Below are 25,837 nucleotides of genomic sequence, written 5' to 3'. Positions count from 1 at the left end.
GCTAGAAATGTCCTACTTATCAAGAGTCTGCTCTAGGCAAATCATTTGACAAATGTGCCGCTAGATCCTAAATCCATCCACTCACTGTTCTTTTTTAAATATGCATATCCTTCCTTTTATAAATTACCCTGGACATTTTAAGACATGACTATATTGTCTAGAAACTCGGGCAATCTACCAACATAATATTAACCCAAGGAAAACATGCTATAACTAAACTTCCTTGGCTAAAATGACATACATAAAAAATCAACCAAATCAAGCAAACATGAGCAGACATAACTGATGTTTCAGGTAACACCTGTCACTGCTGGCTGTTTCCTGTTTAGCAACTTCACACCTGCTGGCTTGTGACACATAACAAGGAACACAGCAGAGCCTATAGTTCCCTGGTATCAAACACTGCCAGAAACATGTCTTCCAGGCAATGCATATATGTCATTTAAGGAGCTCATCACTTTAAGAAAAGATACTACTACCAATCTTAATCCTGAATAAGGAAGCAAATCATTCTTATCTGATCCTGAAATTCTAAAGGAAAAAATTATTCAAATGTTCGATTATGCCATAATTGCAAAACAACAGTTTTTGCATTATTGGCCATATGCTTTCCCCAAAACATAATAACAAACCTGTGAAAGCTAGTCATAATCTATGATTAGCATGATTAGGTATTTATAAAGTAAAACTCTGCATTTAACACAAAGTCATGCACTACATACTAATGATGAAAGTCTTGACGATCTATCCTTGAGAGCATCATACTGGATTTCAGAAAAAGTTGAGAGTTGATTGTATTCCCAAAATCAGAAATATAAAGAGGAAAAAAAGCAACATCTGCACAGTTACTAAAACTCCAAACTAACCAGAATTTAAGTAAAAATATTTTTTTTAAATCCAGCACTACTTTAAAAGTCAAAAATTATTATATATAAAGGCTGTTACATTTGATTAAAAGAATCTTCTTCCCCACAACCACACTTTCCAAGTATAAGTGATTGCTAAACTCTATGTACATGTAAAGCTGCATGTTCTCTTTCAAACACAGAATTCCTAGTCAATAATGGCAAGATGATTCAACCTCAGTATGCTGTAGCACAAAACACCCACAGGGAACCTTTACATGCAGGAATAAAGCATTCTGAAATCAAAAAAGATGTTTTACTTTTTATTATTGTGACTGTTGCCATCATCTCCCATTGTTTGAAACATGGCAAAAGCAAGGCATAGACAATGACGCAAGAGCACATAACTAATATAATCAGGCTTATAAAAAAATAACTGCAGCACCAAAATGTGGAAGTTCCCTTGAATCTGCCTGTGGACACACAGCTGAAAAACTCCCCTTCTCAAAAACTTTCCCTATTAAAAACACTGAACAAAACTGGAAACTTAGTCCAGGCAAAGTGTGGAATATGCACCATATACATTCAAGTGTGGCATTAAATATCAATCAAAGAAAAACACATAAAATTTATGATAAGATCAGAAAAACCTATTTCATATAGGGTCTTTAAGAAAATAAGCATAATACCACATTTTAAATCAAAGAAACTGAATTAAACTAGTAACTACTTAGATTTGTGATTTCCTAATTTTGTTTCTGAAGCATTCTAGCTTACACCTTTTAAGCAACCTTACCCAGAAGAAGCAAACAATAGTATTATTACATGTGTAACAAAAATCTTATTTATCTAAAATTTTCTAAAATGCCTAAAGATATGCATTTAATAAATTATGTGCAATGATAAAATGTCACTGTATAGTGAGTGACATTTCCCTGAAAGTAAAGTTCCTTCTGTATAGAAATTTCACTTAGTTCTCTTCTCCATTAACAAATTACATTTTTTGTTAAAAAAAATATATATATACATATATATATATATCATCACTAAAATATGTATTACTCAAGCCACACACATTCTTGCAACTAAACTATTCTGCCCTCCCAACCAGGCAAGTTCACTGAAGAAAACAGCCATGTCTTACGTTTTCTGATCCTCTCTGTAGCTCCAATGGCATTTTTCAAAGGCACAGAATTAACAAGGGAATTGAAATTGACCTATTTCAATTTTCTCTTTCAAAAACATAATGCAGAGTTCAGCTGGTTTTTAAATAACTGCTGAATCTGATAAGAAATTCATAACTTGGACATCCCAACTGCTACTAGAACAACTGGGTAAATATAAAGAATTCCTCCAGTACACACCAATTGGTATTTATGCTGTTTAAAAACAAATAATTTATCAAAGAAGGGAGAACTGAAAATAGTAAGGGCTCTTGCTAAAACATTTCCAAACCTTCTATGACGATCTATCAAAAAGAATTTAACTCTCACAGAAAGTTACCTGAAAGTCTTCATTTGAAATAAAATTAAAAGAAGTGGAGCAACTTTCTGTTTGTAGAAACAAAGTTCAGCAAGTGTCAATTTCTGTTGGAATATACCTACTACTCAAGCCCACAGAACTCTGACAGTCAAAGTGCATAATATTAACACTGCACATTTTTCTGAACTACACACCATGTTGTCTTTCCTTTTGGGTGTACTGGCTCTGCTCCAGTGTGTCCCAGTTACGGCCTTCGATGGGTTCTTCCATGGAATTAAACAGTGTAGTAGTAAATAACAAAACACAAATTACAAGCACATTAAAATTAAATTCATTAAAATTATACTAAAGGTATTAATAATTTAAGGGGAGCTAATATATACAACAGTAAAAATCTCCACCACTAAGAAACTGTAATGTATTCCTACTGCTCTGGTTCAAGATGGCCTAAATTTCCTAATTTTGGACCTCTACCTTATAGTCCTCTCATATTTCAATATAAAAAGCAGTGACAGGGGCGCCTGGGTGGCTCAGTGGGTTAAGCCGCTGCCTTCGGCTCAGGTCATGATCTCGGGGTCCTAGGATCGAGTCCCGCGTCGGGCTCTCTGCTCGGCAGGGAGCCTGCTTCCCTCTCTCTCTCTCTGCCTGCCTCTCTATCTACTTGTGATCTCTCTCTGTCAAATAAATAATCTTTAAAAAAAAAAAAAAAAAGCAGTGACAAAGCATTTGTAAGATGCTTTTTACAGGCAGACTGTTTTTTGAAGAAACAGACTATTTAAATTCTAAGCTCAGGACTTTGATTTCATCCTCCTGCCCCCAAACCTTTCATTCACAGTCTTGAACTATCTTTGCTCTTTTTATTTTTTATAGAATGTTTATAGAATGGACACCATTTCCAGCCCAAATACCTTCTGGCAGGCCATCTTTCAAGAAAGTATTAACTGAAGTTAATTGGATAAAAAAAAAGATCGAAGTCCTAAGAATATGGCAGAAAACCTTAAATATATCTGCCTCACATCTAGGTACTACTATGAGCATATATCCAATACAAGGTCCAGAAGTGTTAGACTTTTTTAATATATAGTTCATACATTTTAAAAAATAACTGGCAAAGAAATACCAAAACTCCCAAATTATAGAGCAAATCCCAACAGAGTTTAGGTCAGGGTTTTAGGCCATCACATTTATTTTTTTATTTTTATTTTTTTTTAAAGATTTAATTTATTTATTTGACAGAGAGAGAGATCACAAGTAGGCAGAGAGACAGGCAGAGAGAGAGGAGGAAGCAGGCTCCCCGCGGAGCAGAGAGTCCGACGCGGGGCTCGATCCCAGGACCCTGAGATCATGACCTGAGCCGAAGGCAGCAGCTTAATCCACTGAGCCACCCAGGCGCCCCTCACATTTATTTTTAAAAGAGAACAAAAGCTGTCTACATAATACCACTTAACATATGTGGTAGTTTTTTGTTGTTGTTGTTCTTTTAAACTCTTATTTAAAGGTTTTATTTATCAGTGAGAGAGAGACAGAGAGAGCACAAGCAGGGGGAGCAGGAGGCTGAGGAGAAGCAGGCTGTCCACTAAGCAGGGAGCCTGATGTGGGACTCAATCCCAAGACTCAATCATGACCTGAGCTGAAGGCAGACACTTAACCAATTGAGCCATCCAGGCATCTGTGGTAGTTATTTTCTTAAAAAGTAAATAATCTGGGGGCTCCTAGCTGGCTCAGTCAGTAGAGCATGCAAGTCTTGTAAGCCCAAAACCCACACTCGGTGTAGAGATTACTTAAAATTTTTAAAAGAAAAAGGACATAATCTGATGAAAATTAGAACTCCCAATATTATCTACTTAAACAAACAAACAAAAAAAACTTACCTCAATTATACTTTATTTTTAAAGATTTTATTTACTTATTTGAGAGAGAGAGGGGAAACAAGGAACGGGGCGGGGGGTGGGGTGGATGGTGGAGAGGCAGAAGAAGCAGACTCCCTGCTGAGCAGGGAGCCCAATGCCGATCTCTATCACAAGACCCAGGGATCATAACCTGAGCCAAAGGCAGACCCTTAACCAACTGAGCCACCCAGGTGCCCGCCTCAATTATATTTCTTTTAAACAATGTTATTAGTGAGCTTTCAGACTTATTTCCAGGAAATCTAACTATTTAAAATGTGCTGGATAAACACTCACACACAATAACGTACTGGAGTCTCCTCTAGAGTGTAAAATTTTTATTAATATTCATGTTCACACTCAGATTTTTTAAAATACTGGAAGCTTTACTCTTTACCATAGTAGCAAATTTTCACTCTTACCACAGTGAAATAAAATGCTGTGAGAGTTCTAGTTTTATCTGAAATGTATTTAATGATATAATTTCCATAAAAAGAACATCATTATCATTACTTTATAGACACTCATGGTAACCAATTCTTCATTAGCTTAATTGCAGGTTTAATTTCTCTTGTGCTTATTTACAGATTTGTTTTAAAGCCTCCTAAATTAGGGGCGCCTGGGTAGCTCAGTCAGTTAAGCTGGTTCAGGTCATGATCCTGGCCAGAATCCCAGAATTGAGCTCTGCGTTGGGCTGCCTGCTCAGTGGGGAGTCTGCTTCTCCGTCTTCCCTCTGCTCCCCTCCCCATCGCTGCTTGTGCGCCTCTCTCCCTCATTTTCTCTCTCTCTCTCTCTCTCACTCTCTCTTGTGCGTGCACGCCCTCTCTCTCTCAAATAAATATTTTTTTAAATGATTAAAAAAATAAAGATTTTTAAATTAGGTCAAACTTAGATGGTTTCACTGTTCAGTTAAACTAATATAACCAATATATAATCAAGTTTCCCTGACACCACATAGAAAATTATAAATAACCAGCTTGATGATAATAACTGTGTGAAACCTCACACTATGAACATTATAATGGAAAGCAAAGGAAAAAGCCATAATTTTTTTTAAAATGGGGAGAGATTTTTTTCAAACTCTCAACACTCACCTTTTAAGCTTTTATTGACTAAGTCCCTTTAAGATTCTTTTCAAAGTGTTTAAAGAGAAAAAAAATCTCCAGGTAGAAGAAGGATGAATTTATTATCTCAAAAAATGTTTCTCTTGTAAAATCATTCAAGTTGCTGATTAGGTTACTGAGACTTGTTAATATTCTTATAAATCTAAACTTTTGCAATTAACTAAAATATTTATGATTCAAAAAACAAGTATACTAACTTATTGTAAAAAGAGAAAGTAGATTACATTCACCAATAAGAAATATGACTAGAGCAAAGGACTATTTAAGACTATAAACACATCTGTAACTGATATACCAGACCACACTTGGTTTATAATAGATTACTTTTATATATTACACAAGCTAGGAAGAAAACTAGACTTAGGGAAAGTTAACCAATAGAGACCTCAACATGAAAGATCGTTCTACTGATGAAAAATCTAGATATATGCATATCAGTATTGTCAATGCACAAATTAAAAGCATTGCTTTAAGGTTTCAAACACAATTCTTTAAAAGGAGATCAGTGTCTTGGCACAATATATAAAACTTCAATGAACGAACTCTCATTTATCTTGATTTATAGCAATGAGTGCTAAAAAGGTGAGACATACTACAAAATGTTTATCAAAATGTTGAAGTATGGTAATTACTATAAATATGATAAGCAGGGAATTTTTCAAATCAGTAGCTCAAATTTTCCATGTAATAAAACTGTAATTAGTCAACCAAGTGCCAAAGCTATTACCCATTTAATAATTATTTTTAAAAATATGGAAGTGGGAAAATCTGAAAGTCGAACTACACAGATGTCATTCCACAGGAATCAATATTATTATTTTGCAATAATTTTCCAAAATCAAAGGTCCTTTTCCACAGAAATAGTAATACATATGTTAATAGTTTAAAATATTCATGATTTTAGAACTGATTTATATTGATTATAGCAATGATTAAGAGAAAGATCACTTTCCAATGAAAGGACTTTGCCAATATTTCCTCTATTTTTTTTTTAAAGGCAAAGGCATATGAACACTGTCAGATTGTTCAGGCAATAATGCTGCAGAAAGCTCACACAAATAAGCTTTGCTATCATGGTGCAAACAACTTAAAATACCAACCCTGTGACTGCCAAGACTTCGAATGGACAATGCATCATCAACTCCCTGATAAGAACAAAAAGAAACATGGCATAAGGTAACTGCATTACGTTAATGAGGGGCAAGTATAGGGGCAAGTTCACTGGTTATTACAAACCAGATAAGGTCGATGATGACTGGACCGGTGGGAATACCTGGCCCTTTCTGAATCTTCCTGGGAAAGGAGACAATACATGGAGAGTTAATCACTGAACTATCAGAACAACTGTGCAAACAGCAATCAGTTAGCAGCACAGCAGCACCTTCCTTATAGCAAGCAGGTGTGGACAACTCAGCTTCTAAAGCTGGGTCTGGGACAGCCACATGCTTCAGGTGGAAAGAAAGTAGCAATAATTATAATCTTGTGTACATGTGCCTGACCACTTAATCTATAAACGACCAGGAAAGTTCAATATACCAAGATAAAAATAAGCAAGTATACTTAACAAACAGAAATTGAGTTCAGCATTAAAAGAAAGCTTTATCTATTTTTTTCACTGTGAATGTGCATTTATGCATATAAATAAATAATAAACAAATGTTTATTATTTAATAATAAATTATAATATATTAATAAATAATATATAATTATTATACATAACATAATAATATATAAATAATAAATAAAATAATAAACAAATGTTTATTACAAAGATAGTTTCAGGACTTAAAAAAATTGGGGTCATAATTTTGTGCTCACTGCAAAAGAATTTTTTTGTTTTCTTGCATCCCTCTACCTGGAAAATAAAAGAATAACTAAATATAATACCCACCCTGTGTTGTTAATATGAAAAACTACTTATAAATAGAAGAAACTATGTAAATAATTTAGAGTTGGTAAAGTTATTTCAAGAGCTATGCCTCATGAAGACGGTAAAAAAAAAGGGGGGGACAAAAACAAAAAACAAATGATGACCACAGCCTAACAGTTGACCAAATTAAATGCAACCGTAAACTTTTCCACAGTCAGCTATTAGCAATGGAGCATTAAGTTCTGTCTGTGGGATCAAATGACTAGTTCCTAGAGTCTAACCAACTGCAACAGAAAGGAACTTCTGATCTTTCAGAATTTCAAAGTCCAAAGTGCTAAAGTAATTTGCACTAAGAACCTACACCCAACTGTCCAGCTGGGTTCCTAGCTAATCAATGCCGTCTTTTCCAAAAGGAATCAATACCTAAACACCACGTGGCACTACAGCATGATCACTACACAGGTGGAAGAAACAGACGTGGTCATGTCCAATCATCCATTTCAAATTACAGAAAGAGGAATTCCACAGAAACTCCATAACCTAATGCCTTATTTTGGTCATGATCTTTCGACATTCTTCAGAAATACTCCTGGTTGTCTTCTGCTGTGTGCACTGATGCACGTGATCAAATCTGTTCAGAAGTCTGTTTATAAGCACCAGTATGATTCAGTTATACAATATCCAACAGAGTGTTCTGAACTTTAGGAGCTCATCAGTGACTTACAGTTTTGTTATATAACAAACACAGGTAATCTACAAGAAGCCAAGCAAATTCCTTCCTTTTCCCCATCAGGTTATATACCACAAAAGTTCCGGGAGCATGTGCATAATCCCAGTCAGGTACGTACAATTTACTGAGTCGTAACCAGTTCTAGGCTAATTAGCTTTAGAGAGCCCTGTGCTATTCACATAGCCTAATTCTACAAGCCCCTTCCCAATCTTATTTGGGGTACTAGAGCAACATACATTGTTTAATGTTCATTCTTCCCTTTACCCCTTTTTTTTCATTCCACCTACCACACAAGGGCACTTTTTAAAAATCGACCTCTAAAAACCAAAGTCCATTAAAGATGCAGCAAAGACAGCTGAATTCATATTTATTTTCAATTATGTTACTTATAAAAATAATTCTTAATAAAAATACCTTAAAATATTTTTTTTTGGCCCCATTTGGAAAAACTGGCCAAGAAAGACCTTAGAAGACTCCATAGAGGCCACTTAATGTGAACCGCAAGAATACAGTTTATTCCAGTTATAAACTACACCTTAAACCAGCACTGCCTACCAGAACTTTCTGTGACAAAGTGGAAATGTTCTGTTTGTGCTGTCTAATACGGTAACCAATAGCCCCATGTGGCTATTGACCACCTGAAATGCTAGAAGTGCAACTGAGAACTTAAATTTTCAATTTTAATCTATTTAAATCTAAATGTAATTACCCACATATGGCTGGTGGCTACTATACAAACAGTAAGGCGAGCTCAAAGTAAATTTTCATTATACCAAAAAACCGCAAAGCACATATTTTACTAAGAGGCTGCCATGTTGCACCACTCTTATATAAAAAGGCAGGCCTTTAGGTACTTGTGAATTACTGCTCCTACCTTGACTACTTCTGCACAGTGACAAACATGAGAGGAAGAGAAGGAAAAAGACCCTAGAATTATTTTTAAGAGCTAGAAAGGTCCCTAGAGATTATATAGTCTGCTCCCTTCATTTTAAAGTAAAGAAAATTGCAGCACAAAAAGATTACATAGGAATCCACAAAGACATAAAGCTGGGACCAGCATTCAAATCCTCTGACTCACTAGGCCACCAAACCATAAAGAGACCATCCTACACTCTACACTGTGACAGAACAAGAGCATGAAGACAACGGCCAGGTAGTCTGGGTTTTACTCAAAGATTCCTCCTTCTCTGAAAGAACAAGCAACTTCATTTCCCAGGTATTCCAGAATAGTATTTTAAATTCCCAATTGGCTTTTCCTGAATTAACAGCACCAGGGGCCAAGAGAAAGAAAAAAATTCGGCAACTGTGTTTCCAGGTACCAACTACAAGGCTGACTATCCTTCTCTTCCACAGCCTGGGAAACAATCCATTTTCATTGTCCTGGAAGTCAGCAGTAGTATAAAGAATCCAAAGCAGAAAAAAAAAACAGGCCAATGCCTTAAAAAATGGATGTATAGGGGCGCCTGGGTGGCTCAGTCGGTTAAGCATCTGCCTTTGGCTCAGGTCATGATCCCAGGGTCCTGGGATCAAGCCCCACATCGTGCTCCCAGCTCAGTGGGGAGCCTGCTTCTCCTTCTCCCACTTCTCCGGCTTGTGTTCTCTTTGTCTGTCAAATAAATAAATAAAATCTTTTTTTTTTTTAAATGGATGTATATTTGTTCAAGGTTTTCTGGAAAATTGTTTTGATACTTTTAAATTCATGGCAATGAAACGTAATCTGCTTTTAAAAATTCACTCCATGTGGAGATGAAGTGATTTGATTGAAAGAAAGAAGACCACAGCCCACTGAAGGCACCTGGCCCTGTTCTCTGTCAACAAGTAAGATTTAAGTCAAGGCTAGAGCCATTCCCTCAGTTTCAAATTCGGAAACCTCAGAAATCGCACATTCTCCTCCAGGTCACCGACACGCTGCTGATGGAGACGCTCAGTTTAAAAACAGAAACACTGGTCTCACTGGGACTGTCTGGAGGCCTACAAAGACTTGGGCCCTTTCATCTTGGTCCTCTCACCTTCTAACCCACTAGCAGTTATGGCATGCTCTCTGACCTTTGAATTCTGGCTCTGCCAATGACTGAGCAAGTTGTTGACTCCACCCATCCTTTATCACCTGATCTGTAAAACGGAGATGGTGGTCCATATCTTATAAAATGGAGACATATGTAAAAAGCCCTGGCACAGTGCTGGCATACAGACCCTCATTGTTACTTCACTCCTCAGTCTCATGCCATGGCTTTTCCTCTTCACACCCGCCAACATCCCACCTCTATACCCAGAAAGTGTGAAAATTAGAAGAAATTTTTAACATGGGTATATTTTTCCTTCTAATAACTGGCAATCCTATTATTTGCATATGAGTTATTTTATTACAAATTTACTGTTCTTTATATCTTATATTGTGATTATAACATGCCAACTTCTACTATAGGCTCATAGAATGCAGCCAGAGAGACAGATAAGTTGAGAAGTGAAAGGAAAAATTAGTTTGAAAAGACTAAAAGCAAGTGTCAGAAGGGGTTAAGTGATAATTACTGCCATCTGAAACTAAACCCCATCCATATTCTCTGCGAGTCTGAGTTATCACACAGGACTTTAGTTAGTACCATCTGCATTCTAAGCCTCCAAACCGAAAATGTTCCCCCTTCATGAAAATCTAATGCATTCACTTCCTGAACTGCACACATTTCACAGAGATAAAAACTAAGTTTTTATCTTCATGGCCTTGGAATAGAAGAATCAAGCATGAGACTTTCAATATAGGCTTTTCTTCTTAGTGTTTTGGTGTGTCCTAAGATAATAAAATCTCAGGTAATTTAATTTTAGAACTATGATATATAATTTTTAAAAATTAGGGCGCCTGGGTGGCTCAGTGGTTTAAGCTGCTGCCTTCGGCTCAGGTCATGATCTCAGGGTCCTGGGATCGAGTCCCACATCGGGCTCTCTGCTCGGCAGGGAGCCTGCTTCCCTCTCACTCTCTCTGCCTGCCTCTCCGCCTACTTGTGATCTCTCTCTGTCAAATAAATAAATAAAATCTTAAAAAAAAAATTTAAAAAATAAAAATTAAACTAGTATTTCCATGGAAACTTTACAAGCAAAAGTGATTTCTTTTATTCACAAAAAAATGTTCTTAATGAATCAACAGTAAGATAAACCAGTTTCATGCAGAAGACACGTGAAATAAAACCAATTAGGCTAGCTTTAGTAACAAGAAAGGACAGATTCTTCTCGAAAGTAACAAACACATTCATGAGGAATCACTTAATTGTAAGTAACCAAACATTGTCTTTCTCTCCTTTCTAAAATATCAAAATGAGAAGTATGATAAAGTTTTAAATCTGTAGGTCAATACAGTCATAAATATTTTTATAAATATTTTTTATAAATATTTTAATTCTGGTTGTACTTCAAAATGCTGCTGTAGAAAGAATTTGGTTATAAAAATTTGTTTAACAGCCATTAGTGGTTCCTAGCCCTTTAGGGTTCACAGACTCCCTTGAGAATCTGGTGTTCACTTAAAAATATACATATATTCAAAAGTCTGCATGAGATTTTAAGGCTTCCTGCTCCAACTCCCAAGCCCATTCCCATGGATGAAGAACCTCTGTAATAGGAGACAACTGAGGAAATTACCAATGTAGAAAAAAGTTCAAATTTAGGAAGGATTCCCAATAACTAGTATTTTACTGGTTCACAATTTGCTCTTGTAGCTAAAAATCTGGTGGTAGAAGATTCGAAAAGGAACTGAGAGAAGTGAAAACATAAGAGTAATTTTCATACAAAATTAAAGAATGACTTGGGTCATCTTTCAATGAGGACATTTCTGTCAAATTTTTTTTTTTTAAAGAGAGAAAGGAAGGGGGAAAGGGAAGGGAGGAGGAAGGAGTGAAGGAGAGAGGGAAAGGAGGGGGACAAATTTGAGGGAGACAAGAACAAACTCAGAAAAAGAAAACACATCCATTTACTCAATCTTTCTTGGTCCAGAGCATTCATGACAGAAGCGTGAGGCTGTAGACTACAGCAGAAAATGGATGGACTCCAAGAACACATTTAGTCCACTACTGACAGAAGACACTCTCTGACCTTTAGGTTCAAACATGCCAAACACTCCTACTTGGCAAACTATTAGTCAATGTTTTACTTCAAGATTGCATTATTGCAGCAACTGATCACAACATGCAGGGCAGGCAATCCTGGCCTACCAGCCACTTCTGAATCTGTCCCCATTTCCGATCAAAGGAATAATGAGAGTGCTACAAATGCAAAAGTTTCATCAGCTGAAGTTTCCAACATACTGCATGTCTGAAAAGTCTTAAATTAATCCTAAAAATTTGCCCTGAAGACCAGTGATCTTTAGCTTAATGTAAGTTGCACATTTAAGAGACAGAAAATTACTAAGCTAAATATGTTCAACAATGAAGAAATATATGGCTCTCTGCAGTTTAGAGGAAATGAAACTTCTACTTAGCAACAATCTCCTTATAATTTTAGGAGTATAAGAACTGCATTCAGTATTTGAAACCATATATGATGTCAAAAACAAAAATAGCAACATAGGTATAAACTGTTTTTTGGTTTAGTTTTTGAGCTGTAATAAAATCCATATACACTTCTCTTTAACCCATTAGCAGAAGTCTACCACCAACATGAAAATAGTGTTTAATACTATTAATAATATCCGGCAGGCTCTCCCCTCTTCATGACAATATGGCATCAGAAATATTTTTTTATGTGAATTTTTGAAGTCAGGTTGATGTCAGAAGGAAAGAGTTAAAGATTATTTGTTTCATTTTAAAGCAGCCCAATTTCTATATACCTATTTTATTTTTTGCTCTTCTGATGATAAAAATGTACTGAAATTTATGAACTACAGAAAAGCATTAAGAAAGAAACAAAACTAATTCATTCCACCACTGACAAACCAAAACATTGACAGTAATCATTTCTTTCTAAGTAGTTTTTGACCCTATATATGATACTAGTTTTTGTAACATACAACGGGAGTCCTACCAGTCTTAAAATTGTTAAGGTTTTTTTTAAATTTTCTTGCATGAGTGTCTTCTTCCATTATTAAATATACTTAAAAACTATAAGGCTAAATGACTTCACAGTGTTTTACTATGTAGATATCATAATATAATTAACCTAAACTCTAAGACAGGACTATAGTAACTAAATTCGTCATCTCTAAGCTGATTTTAGCTAATATAAGTAAAGCACTTATCACACCATAACAACTTGCTACCATGTATAGCTAAGAGCTGTTTATGTGTTTGCACTATTGCACTTAATTTGCTGGCATAGAATGGCTTATTAAAAAATACACATCAGGTTATACTATTCCCAGTTTTTCAAGGGGAACCAGATTTATTTCAGAAGGAAACTAGCCAAGTATTAATTTATTTGAGACTAACACAAAATTAGGATCATATCCCCATCCCCACACCCCTTGATTACCTCTTTTTGTTGTCGCTCCAGTTCTCTCATGCGTATATCTCTCGCTTCTGCCCGGGCAGCCCGTTTTGCTGCCAGTCTCGCCTCTGCCTGAAATGCAATGTAAAGATTGAGCTTTATTTACCAACAACAACAACCTGCACAGCAGCTGCAAGGGTAAGGAGCAGATGGCACATAACTGTCCATAGCAGGTGGGAGGACAAGATACCCTCTTGCTCAGCTGTGCGACTGCCTCAGTCAGCCTTTCTATACTCCTTTCTTTGTTCTAGCCGAGGGTCTCTCCTGAAATCTGGGCCTTTATTTTTAACTGCTTGCCTTGATTGCACATGCAAAACATTGCACACAATTCATTATGTCTCTGCAAACTCGCTTCTTCCAAAATTTCTTTCTCTATCAATTCAATCATACAAATTAGAAACTTCAGAACCGGCCTCTATTTCATTTTGGACATTGCCAATATCCAGTCTCAGAGTACTGCCAATTCTCTACCGCTGGGTTTCTCTCACCCCCATGGCCATTATACTGTTTCTGTTCCAGGAACTCTTCATATCTTTCTCCTTCTAAACTGGTATGCAAATCACATGCTACCAAATTCACCACTTACAACTAGCCAGTGTGGTCGTTTTCAGCACTATGGTCACAAGGTTGCACAACTACCACCACCACCTAATTCCAGGATATGTTCCTCACCCCAAAAAGAAAGCCCATGCCCATTAATAGGCACTCCTCATTCCCCTTCCTCACACCTCCTGGAAACCACTAATCCTACTTTCTGTCTCTACGAATTTGCCCATTCTGGAAATTTCATATCAGTGAAATTATGCAAGAGGAGCTCTTCATCTCTTGCTTGATTGAACACTACTTAAACTGCCTTCAAATCCATCTACCTGCCTCCAGAAGCTGCCCTGTAATTCCCTTCTACACGTTACAGGATTGCCATTCTGCCTTTCAAAACACGTTTCTGATTTTTACCATTAAGCAGTGTAACACCCTCCATTGGCTCCCCATTACTTGCGATTAAAGCAAAATTCCACAGACTAACACAAAGAGAAGAAAGAAGAAAAGCTCAAACAGAAATAAAGTTCCTCCCACTCAGATCTCCCCCTAATTTCCCAGGACTTGGTCCACATAAACAGCTGCAGACCACCTACCTCCATCCGGGACTTCACTGTGCTCTGTTAAGCCTCTCTTCAACTCAGGTAATGATCTCAGGGTCATGAGATGGAGCCCGGCATCGGGGTCCACACTCAGCAGAGTCTGCTTAAGATTCTCTCTCTCCCTCTCACTCTGCCCCTCCCTGTGCCCATTCGAGTGCTCACTCTCTCTCTCAAAAAAATATTAAAAATACGAAACAAAATTACACACTTCTGTCACCTCCACAATGTCCAAGTCTCAATCAATGTCTGCTAAATAAACAAACAAATTTCAGGCATGGACTAAAGCATCGAGGAAATGAAACAAGGAAACAGCCTGATGTACCACATGAAATTTTAAAATCTCAGTGATTTCTTACAGTGGTTTCCTCTGTTCTCAGCCACATCCTAACTCTGATTCAGATCTCCCCCTGATAACTACAATAGCTGCTTCTCCCATGGTGTTAAATTTGTGCCCAAGTCTCATGTTAAGAGACTCAGCCAATGTTTGAAAGGGTCTACTGTGCAGAAGCAATTATGTTCGGTGCTGGAAGTACAGGGTAAGATGACATCTCTGCCTCAGAGAAGTCCTCAATCTAGTTGAGAGATACGGACCCACAACACCAAGGGAAGGAGCATGCGGGAGAGAGCAATTTGATTTCCCTGGCGAGGTCCCAGCAGGTTTCTAAGAAGAGGAGACAGCTTAAGGGTTAACACTTTCAACCACCCCAATTTTGGCACTTTCCCAGTCTGCCTAGCTGGACTTTTCATAGCAAAGCCCTAAACGCATATCTGCCAACCTCAAACTCTAAACAATAACATGACAAGAGCAATGAATCTTCTCACATGAATTTTTCACTGGCTTCTATCTTTTAAAAAGCTGTTCCTACCTTCTTTACCCCTCTGACCACAGGTAGACAATACTTTCTTACTAGAGTTCTCATTTTATAGAAAAATACTTCAAGGCTAAGTTCAGCAGATAGCAAACACATTTTTAAATTACAAAGTATCATTTTTCTAGGGAAAATTTTTTAACTTTTTTTTAATTTCAGCAAAGCCATAGCAATGTGTGGGGCTGTCATTTCCATGTTACTAGCTTTGTACTTGTAGCCTTCTTTAGAAATGTACCGAGAATGCCCATTTCATCCCTCCAAGATAGATGACCAATTCTGTACATTCTATGCTAAAACAGCTCACCAGTTTTCTCTCACCTAACCTAAATGATGATAATTGAAATCTACTCTCTGATAAGATTTCTTTCACAACAAAAGGAAAGGGAACGTGGCTGCTGTGTAACAGAAAGAACATGGGCTTCAGAGCCACAAAAATACCCTTCCCTTTGTTCCTTAGTCAACTTTATCCAAACTCAGATATGCCTTCCTTGGAGATGGTACTGAGGAAGGCCACTAAACAAGCTTAAAAAAGGTAAACAAAATTTAAAAGTACTTTTATCTTAGTATTTTTCCACATACTGCCAGATATCTGAAGCAATATTAAGAGTAGGAGAGCAAAAAGCAAAAAGTGATTCCAATCCAGCAGACAAAACATATACTCTATACTTGTACCAATGCATTTTTTTAAAGATTTTCATTTCTTTAACAGAGAGAGACACAGCGAGAGAGGGAACACAAGCAGGGAGAGTGGGAGAGGAAGACGCAGGCTTCCCTACCCAGCAGGGAGCCCAATGTGGGGCTCGATCCCAGAACCCTGGGATCATGACCTGAGCCAAAGGCAGACCTTTAACGACTGAACCACCCAGGCACCCCTACCAATGCATTTTAAAATAAATAACAGATACACAAAGTATACTTCTAAGTAGTAATATTAGCATTTTCCCCAGATACAACTGCGTGATTTCTACATATTCATTTTACACACACTCACAGATAATAAATAAATGGTACATAAGAATAAAGGATCACAAAAAATTAAGTTTAAAACAAAGTTAGCAAAAAAAAAAAGTTAAACACAGCATCACCATTTTATCTGTAAGTCCATTTCTGGGTACCTACACAAAAAAACTGGAAGTAGAGACTCAAACAGGTATCTGTATGCCAATATCCATAATGGCCAAAAAGCACAAACAACCCAATGTCCTCAATGGATGAATAGATAAACAAAATGTGTTATAGCTATACAGTGGAATATAATTCCAGGAGGGAAGGAAATTCTGACACATGTTAAAACATGGATGAATCTTGAAGACATTATGTTATGTGAAACAAGACAAATGTGAAAGTACAAATATTATGTGATTCTACGTATTTGAGGCACCTAGAATAATCAAATGGCATGGGCACAGAAAGTTGAACAGTGGTTCCAAGGAGCTGGAGGGAAGAAGAAATGGGGAATTTTCGTATAATGGGTACATAGTTTCAGACAGACTGATGATAAAGTTCTGAAGATGGAGAATAGTGCCGGCGGCACAACAATGTAAATATACTCAATGCCACTGAGTTGTATGCTTAAAGATGATTAAAATGGTAAATTATGCTTTTAAGATTTTATTTATTTATTTGACAGGCAGAGATCACAAGCAGGCAGAGAAGCAGGCGGGGGGGGGGGGGGGGGGGGAAGCAGGCTCCCTGACAAGCAGAGAGCCTGATGCGGGGCTCGATCCCAAGAGATCATGAGATCATGACCTGAGCCGATGACAGAGGCTTAACCCACTGAGCCACTCAGGCGCCCCTAAAATGGTAAATTATGTTATGTATTTTCCCATACAAAAAAGATTAAAGTTCATATAAGGCATGAAATCAGAATTATTCAGGAGCCTAATTCATTTAAGTACTTGTAGAGTCTTTAAGCTGATATAACTCAAACTTTTGAAATAAAGTTAATAGGAAAATTTAGGAACTGGAGAACTGGAAATTCAGGTTCAGAAGTTACCTGTGAAATCAAGTAGGTCAATGGACTCGGTTTCTAAAAATTTTTTCTCACCATTATGCTTTCAAATATTAGGCATATTAAAACTGATTAAAGGAAATATACAATCATATAAGTATAGAAATATATTCTTCTTAGGACAGTGAAAATGATAACACAAAAAGTAAAGATATATTTGGATAGAATTAAATCCATTTCCCATTAAATCCTTGGGGCAAATGGAAAAATAAAATAATAGCAAAAATCATGGGACTTGATCACCCCTGGAACAAATTGCTTTAGGTTGTGTTAATTCAGAAACCTAAATTTGTAGGCTGTTTGCTTTATAACTAATAACTAGCAATCGTACAATGATCAATAAGAAACAACTTCTAGAGGCACCTGGGTGGCCAGTCAGTTGGGCATTGGACTCTTAGTTTCAGCTCAGGTCATGATCTCAGGGTCCTGGGATTAAGCCCCCACATCAGGCTCCCCACTCAGAGTGTAGTCTGCTTGAAGATTCTGTCCCTCTATCCCTCCCTCCACTTGCATGTTCACCTGTGCACACATACTCTCTCTCTCCAATAAATAAATATTAAAATAAAAAATAGAAAAGAAAAGAAAAAGAACTTCAAAGGGAGCACTGGGTGGCTCAGTTGGTTAAGCATACAACTCTAGATTTTTGGCTAAGGTCACGGATCTCAGGGTCATGAGATCGAGCCCCGCAACCAGCTTCACACTGAGCTTGGAGCCTGCTTTAGATTTCCTCTTCCTCTCCCACTGCACCTCCCCTCCTCATGCTTGTACTCTCTATCGCTCTCTCAAATAAAAAAAATTTTAAAAATCCTCTAGGAAGAACTTCTAGGAAAGCTGAGAACTAACCACATACTATGGTTTGAGTACTTGTACATTAAGGACTTTTCCTTTATATCAGGATTTTGTGTTATGCTCTTCTGGAATTTAAGAAAACAAAGTGGATTTGCAAGCTAAGATGGCAGTATATGGGCCCTATGCTTGCCTATCCCTAGAACACAACTGGGTAACTATCAAATCATTCTGAGTACCCATAAAATGGATCTGAGAACTGACAGAACAAACTGCACAACTAGAGGGAGAGAAGAAGCCACATCAAGGAAGCTGAAATTTAAATTAAAAACTTGGGGGGAGGGGCGCCTGGGTGGCTCAGTGGTTTAAGCCGCTGCCTTCGGCTCAGGTCATGATCTCGGGGTCCTGGGATCGAGTCCCGCATCGGGCTCTCTGCTCAGCAGGGAGCCTGCTTCCCTCTCACTCTCTGCCTGCCTCTCTGCCTACTTGTGATCTCTGTCAAATAAATAAAATCTTTAAAAAAAAAAAAAAAAAAAAAAAAAAAAACTTGGGGGGAGAGGGCCCCTGGGCAGCTCAGTGGGTTAAGCCTCTGCCTTCGGCTCAGGTCATGATCTCAGGGTCCTGGAATCGAGCCCCACATTGGGCTCTCTGCTCAGCAGGGAATGTGCTTTCCCCTCTCTCTCTGCCTGCTGCTCTGCCTACTTGTGATCTCTCTCTCTATATTCAATAAACAAATAAAATCTTTAAAAAAAAAAAAAGCCCTGCTGATGACTCCGATACAGGTGGGTGATATCAGGTCTTGAAAATAAATAAATAAACAAATAAAAACTTGGGGAGATAAAAAAGAAAAGAGAAAAGGATGAGATGCAATAAAAAATATAAATCACTCCATTTTAAAATGGACAAAGGATTTAAATAGACATCTGTAAAGACGATGCACAAATGGCGTATAAGCACATAAAAAGATACTCAACATCATTAGCCATTAGGGAAAGGCAAATCAAAACCACAGTGAAATACTTCACATCCATTAGGATGGCTGAAATTTTTTTACAAATTTAAACAAAAAAAATTTTAAACAGAAAATAACTAGTGTTGGCAAAGATGTGGAAAAACCAGAACCCTATCCACTAGGAAGGTAAAATGGTACAGGGGCTATTCTCAACAGTTTAGCAGTTCTTTAAAACATAAACATAGCGGTGCCTGGGTGGCTCAGTGGGTTAAAGCCTCTGCCTTCAGCTCAGGTTATGATCCCAGGGTCCTGGGATCGAGCCCTGCATCAGGGCTCTCTGCTCAGCAGGGAGCCTGCTTCCCCCTCTCTCTGCCTGCCTCTCTGCCTACTTGTGATCTCTGTCAAGTAAATAAAATAAATAAAGTAAATAAAATCTTTAAAAAAAAAAAATCAGGAGCGCCTGGGTGGCTCAGGTCATGATCCCCGAGCCCCACATTGGGTTCTCTGCTCAGCGGGGAGCCTGCTTCCTCCCCTCTCTCTCTCTGCCTGCCTCTCTGCCTACTTGAAATCTCTGTCAAATAAATAAATAAAAACTTAAAAAAAAAAAAATCAAACATAGATTGCAGAGACCTCTTCTTCCCTATTTTCCAATCTCCAGAAATGGAACTCTTGTCACACTTGTTCAAGATCAAGGTCCCAGGGACTCATATTTCCTAACCAAATCTTCCTTTACAGTATCTATTAATTTTCCATTTCCAACCACCTTTGATTTCCATTTCAAGAGACACCCCTCTCAGGTTCTTACCACTTCCAGCTAGAATACTTCATTTCCTAATTCTAACTTCACTTTCTCCATTCCCACTCTCCTCCTACCCTTGCTATTCCACACTACATACTGTTGAATTACTCTGCCTAAAACACCAAGGAACAAGTAAAACATCCCAAAATAAAATACAATTAGTCATAATGTATTTTGTGGTGTCCAATGCCCAAAAGCATCCTTACACAAATTTGGATTCTGTTACTCTTTGGTAAAATAAACCTAGAACAAGCTAAAACAAACTCACTGTGGCTCCCAGTGGCATTCCAAATAAGAAACTCAACTGAAACCAATCCTGTTGGGGTGCCTGGGTGGCTCAGTCGGTTGAGTGTCTGGCTTTGGCTAAGGTCATCATCCCAGGGTCCTGGGATCGAGCTCTGCATTGGGCACCCCACTCAGTGGAAAGTCTACTTCTCCCTCTCCCTCTGCCCCGCCCCCCCCCCAGCTTGTGCTCTCTTTCAAATAAATTAAAACAAATAAACAAACAAACATGGGTACCAAGGTGGCCAGTCAGTTAAGCATCCAGCTCAGGATTGTAAGTTCAAGTCCCACACTGGGTTGCAAAAAAAGAAAGAGGGGCGCCTAGGTGGCTCAGTTGGTTAAGCCGCTGCCTTTGGCTCAGGTCATGATTCCAGCGTCCTGGGATCAAGTCCCGCATCAGGCTCCTTGCTCAGCAGGGAGCCTGCTTCTCTCTCCTGCTCTGCCTGCTTGTGCGCTCACATGCGCGCGCTCTTTCTCTCTGACAAATAAATAAATAAAATCTTTAAAAAAAAAAGTATTTTGAATCCATCATCTTAAGATTCAAAGGCAAGAGAATTATAAGCCATGCAACTTAACATAAATATAAAACATATATAAACATATCCCTCCTGAGACACACATACACACACGCATACACACATTCCATACAATGATGTGAAATCCATTTTCCCCAAGGATATTGCCTCAACTATGTGATTTCTGTTCTCCACCTTCACTCTCTCCTCTATTGGCTTGTTCTTCTCATTATATAGGTTCAAACTCCCTCTCATCTTTCAAAAACAAATAAAAACAAACAATTGCATCCTGGTTCTATTCTGCCTCGTCTTCTCTTCATAGTCAAATTTTCTTACTCCTCTTCCTTGCTTCCCACTTTCTCCATGTGACTACATTCGGGCTTCTGCCCAAAATATTTTACTGAAATTGCTCCTGCAAGTCACTAATGACCTCACTTGTCCTTTCTGGACTTCCAAAATCCCTAACCACTCAATTCCTTTTTAAAATTTTCATCTCTTGGCTATCTGCAATACTAATCACCCACTTTTACCCCTGACTCTCCAACCTCTCTTCCTCTGAATTTATCATGAGGTCCAAAGCTCCAAAGTTTCTGGCTTGATCTCACTTTTCACTCCATGCTCCACCTCCCCACCACCCAGCCTCTGCCTTGATACTGATTATCTGCAAATCTTTATGTCCAACTCAGACTTCTCTCCCACAGTCCTGATCCAACTGGCTATTTGAGGTCCTAATGGAACCTCAGACTCAGTGTATCACAAACTGGATTTATAATCTTTCCCTTCAATTCCTCTTCCTCTTTATATTCCTTGGTAACTGTCCAGTTACCCAAAAACTGAGATGAAGAATCATCCTAAGTCTCCTCCTTCTTTTTTACCCCCCTCCAACATTTACTCACCAAACCTCAACTACATAGCTCTCTTCAAGATTCTCTCTTTTCTATTCTTGCCACCCGAACTTTCCTCTCCATTCTCACTATTACTGCCTTAATTCAGGCTCTCAGCACCTCTTGCCAAGATGACCACAGCAGCTTCCTAGCTAGTTCTCTGCCTCTTGCCAGTCATTCTTCATATGGTGGCTAAAGCAACTGTGCTACAAATCAAATCTGAAAAATCTTTTACTCTTCAATAGCTCCTCCACAGCTTCTAAAGTCAGATTTAAACTCCTCAGCCCTAAACACAAACCCCTTCATGACTGGCCCTACAATCGTCTCTCCAGCATCATTTCTTCCCATTCCCCAACCTCTCTCCAGCCATACTAAGCTTATTCTGGCAGCTTCTCACATGGTTCTACTTGTTTCACACCCACATGCCTATTGAGCACTTAGAAAACAATACACAAAAACACATAAAACAACACTGTTTATGGAGATACGCAGTTGAACTTTTAGAACACAGACAGGAAGGAAATCTTATGATTTTATTATAGTGGTTCACTGTTGGGTAAAGGGGGGTGGAAAGCGAGGCCTAAGAATAAAAAAAGGGGTCCTAAACTTTGTTTATAATGTTGTCTTTCTCCCTTATCTTTTTTAAACTGAAGCAATTATCACAAAACCCTGATATCAGTTAATGTTGAGTGGGAGACTCTTGGGTAGTTAAATTATTATCAAAACATTCCTGCCTTTAATATTTTCAATGGGAAGTACATGAAAACACACACTCAAATGCCTTTAAAAGAATGGAAACCTCTAACTTTAAAATTCTGTCCTACTGTGATCTTTTAACACTTTTCAAGAGAGGCAAATTAAAATTTCATAATTTGAGGGGCTCCTGGGTGGCTCAGTAGGTTAAGCTGCCAACTCTTAATTTAGGCTCAGGTCATAATCTCAGGGTCCTGGATCTAGCCCAGTGTCAGCTCCATGCCCAGCGGGAAGTCTGCTTGAGGATTTCTCTCCCTCTCCCTCTGCACCCCTATATGCGTGCTCACTCTCCCTCTCTCTAAAATAAATAAATAAATGTTTAAAAAAATTTTAAATATCATAATTTGACAGAAACACACTTAATCAAGCCAAGTACAGAGCTGCCAGCTTGCATGTATACCCATAATATAAAACCCATGCAATTGGTGTAAGTAAGAAATACAAAAAATAATCTGTTATCTTTACAGACTATACTTTAATTTCAAGAAATGTGTAATACAAAATTCTAGAAAGTGAAACATACAAGGAAAATGACTAATTCAGGTAGCTAAGACTCAGAGTTTACTGTGTTTAATTTTGTTTATTTTTCCATGACACTCATGCCAAAAGAACCCTGAAACACAAATTAAGAGACATAATATTTATTGTGTTGCTATGGTTTCCAGACTAACAAAGTCATTACTCAATTTCTTAGCAACTTCCCTTTAGTAGAAAATCTCAGGTACCATTTTTCTTAATTAGAGCTTACATTGTAATTATGGTTAACTACTTTTTTAAAAGCTTCTGGTAGTCAAAAGCCAACTTTATAAATTTTTTTAGTACAAACACCTATATGAATTAGATAAAAATCTAGGTATTTTACGCCATTTTATTTTATTTTTTTTAAGATTTTATTTATTCATTTGACAGAGAGAGAGGTCACAAGGAGGCAGAGAGGCAGGCAGAGAGAGAGGGGGAAGCAGACTCCCCACCGAGCAGAGAGCCCATTTGCGGGGCTCGATCCCAGGACCCAGAGACCATGACCAGAGCCTAAGGCAGAGTCCCAAACCACTGAGCCACCCACGCCCGCCTAAGCCATTTTCTTTTGATGTCAAACAACTAAATCTTCCTTTTACTCAGAGACCTTTTGATAGCAAAATAGTCTTTTGGAATGAGAGAGGAAATTTAAGATTATAGACTGTATTACTCAGGTCTGAACACAACCTAATAAATAAATACACAGCTCAGGAGAATTGAAATTCTAGATCTGCAGTGACATATCTAACCAAAAGGGAAAATATGAATCATATTTCTCACAGAAATACTTTGGGGGAACAAAAAGGGTGTTGCCAAAAATGTCTTCACATTTAGGTTACTGATGTGCTATTTGAATGTTTTTCTCTAAATTCCTCTAAATCACAGGAATGGTGAAGACTGTAAGAACTGAATGCTATACCCAGTGTTCTTCAATCACACTGACACAAAACTCAGTCTTGTTAATTCTGGTTAGAGGAACAAATCAAGGAAAAGCAGGATATTCGGAGTAATGCTAGCCATCACAGAGTCAGAGCTCTGACTTAGTTCTAGGAGTGAATGGGGAAAAAATGGAGAAAGGTCTGCACACAATGGGAATTGGCTGAATTCATGCACTAATGCCACTGGAAGGAATTCTAAATGACTAAAAACAACAACTTAAATTTACTCTTTCAAAGACTCTGTCTAATTTGTACTTTGAATTTTAACTGGGGAGAAATAAAAAAAAGTCACGCTTTATAACTCTAAGAAATTAATTTACATTTCATAAAATTTTATAAACTTTGGTATTTATTTTTAAGTAAGAGTAATTATGCCTCCTGTGGAGTCAGCTTTCTAGACAAGTCCTATTTGCATAGAACAATCTGAACCAAGCACAAAAGGATGACCAAAAAAGTGTCAGAATTAAGAAAGACTCAAGACTTGACCTTGAAATCCTGGAGTGCTGTAGGACTCAGCCCGAGAAGTGACTATTTTCAACTCTACACTTCCCCCCTAGATAAATTTCATCCACACTAATGATTTTAATCACCTTCTACATGCTCACAGGTCTCAATGTTTATTTACAGTCCAGACTTCTTAGAATTCTTGATCCATATCCACAAACTGCCTCTTCAGTCTCCACTTAGATGCTTCATGGGCACTTTACTTAAATACAACACATACAACATAAATCCATGGTCCTCCTTCTCCAAGACTCCTGCCCATTCAAATGTTCCCTACCACCACCCAGAGGCACAATCCAAACTTTCCCCTCTCTACTACCCAAACACAGCCACTCACTGAGCATTAACTACTTCTCCATCCCAACTATCTCTCACCTTCCCCACTGCTGTCTCTCTGGGCCATGCACCCACTGCCTCTGCAAGTCTCACAACTCATCTTCCCACATCCACTAATGTCCTTTCTGTTATAATCTCTAATCTGCACTAAAGTCTTCCTTTTAAGGCACAGATCTGATCATGTCATACCCCTACATAAAACCCTTTAATGTTTTTCCTTTGTTCTTAGGACACAGACCCAAATCCTAAATACAGTCTATAAAAACCTGTAACAACAGGCTTCTCAACTGTTGACTATTTGGGCCAGCTAATTCTTTGTTGTGGGGGGCTGTCCTGTGCAATGCAAGATATGGTCTCTACTCACAAACACCAGTAGCATACCCTTCCTCCTGTTATGACAGATAAAAATATCTCCACACATTGCCAAATGTCCTGTGGGGGACAAAATCACCCTGGGTTGAGAACCACTGGCTTATATGATCTGCCTCCCAACTACCTCTCTGGTTTCTCTCCTTCTTGCCGTGCATGTTAGTATTAACAGTGATCTCACAGGAGGCATAGCAGTTTTACAAACAGAGGAGCCTAAACACAAATTTCAGCCTTACCCTTCTAGTTATGTGACCTTGGGCAAATTACTTCACTTCTCCATGCCTGGCATTCATAATCGATAAAATAAAGAACTTAGGACAGTAATTGGTACCTAATATGAGCTCAGTAATCAGTACATGTTAGCTGTTGTTATTATTCCTCAAATTCTCCATACTCATTCTGGCTCAAAAGCTTGTCACACATTCTTCCCTCTGACTGGAAAGCTCTTTCCCACATCTGACAACTCTTTCCCCTCAATAATTCCATTCACCCTTCAGAACTCAGTTGCCTTCCCAAAGACCCCAAACATGTCAAGTCCCCCACCACATACTTTTTAATAAGATCATTTACTATCCATTCAAAGCACTTAACACAGTTGTAAATAAATAGATTACTATATTTCCTCAATTCTAAGAATGCTACTGTGACATACACTGACAATCATAGCTTTCAAGACAGAAATTATCATGTTAAATGTAGACATTAATTTTGAAGAAAAAAGGGAACTGAAAACTGAACCACTAGTCCATTCTGTAATTCTTTATTTAATGTCTATTTCTCC

General features: G+C 38.0%; 1 protein-coding gene across 10 annotated transcripts in view; it reads right to left on the bottom strand.

The window, feature by feature from the left end:
- LRRFIP2 (LRR binding FLII interacting protein 2) overlaps positions 1–25,837 on the bottom strand; it is a 108,925-nt gene that overhangs the window by 55,534 nt on the left and 27,554 nt on the right. For 4 of the 10 annotated variants that reach the window (XM_046003838.1, XM_046003828.1, XM_046003832.1 and 1 more), the window contains exons 3-6: positions 13,389–13,475; positions 6,574–6,630; positions 6,438–6,482; positions 2,522–2,590 (exon numbers count right to left, since the gene is read on the bottom strand). In XM_046003838.1, the coding sequence (XP_045859794.1) occupies positions 2,522–2,590; positions 6,438–6,482; positions 6,574–6,630; positions 13,389–13,475 (258 nt within the window). The remainder of the gene's footprint in view (positions 1–2,521; positions 2,591–6,437; positions 6,483–6,573; positions 6,631–13,388; positions 13,476–25,837) is intronic. The other 6 variants (XM_046003831.1, XM_046003834.1, XM_046003835.1 and 3 more) reach the window with 4 other exon arrangements.

The sequence above is a fragment of the Meles meles genome, chromosome 4 (assembly GCF_922984935.1).
Source record: "Meles meles chromosome 4, mMelMel3.1 paternal haplotype, whole genome shotgun sequence".
NCBI classification, from domain to species: Eukaryota; Metazoa; Chordata; class Mammalia; order Carnivora; family Mustelidae; genus Meles; species Meles meles.
Note: the sequence above shows the minus strand (reverse complement) of the source record. Positions and strands in the feature narration are given on the sequence as shown.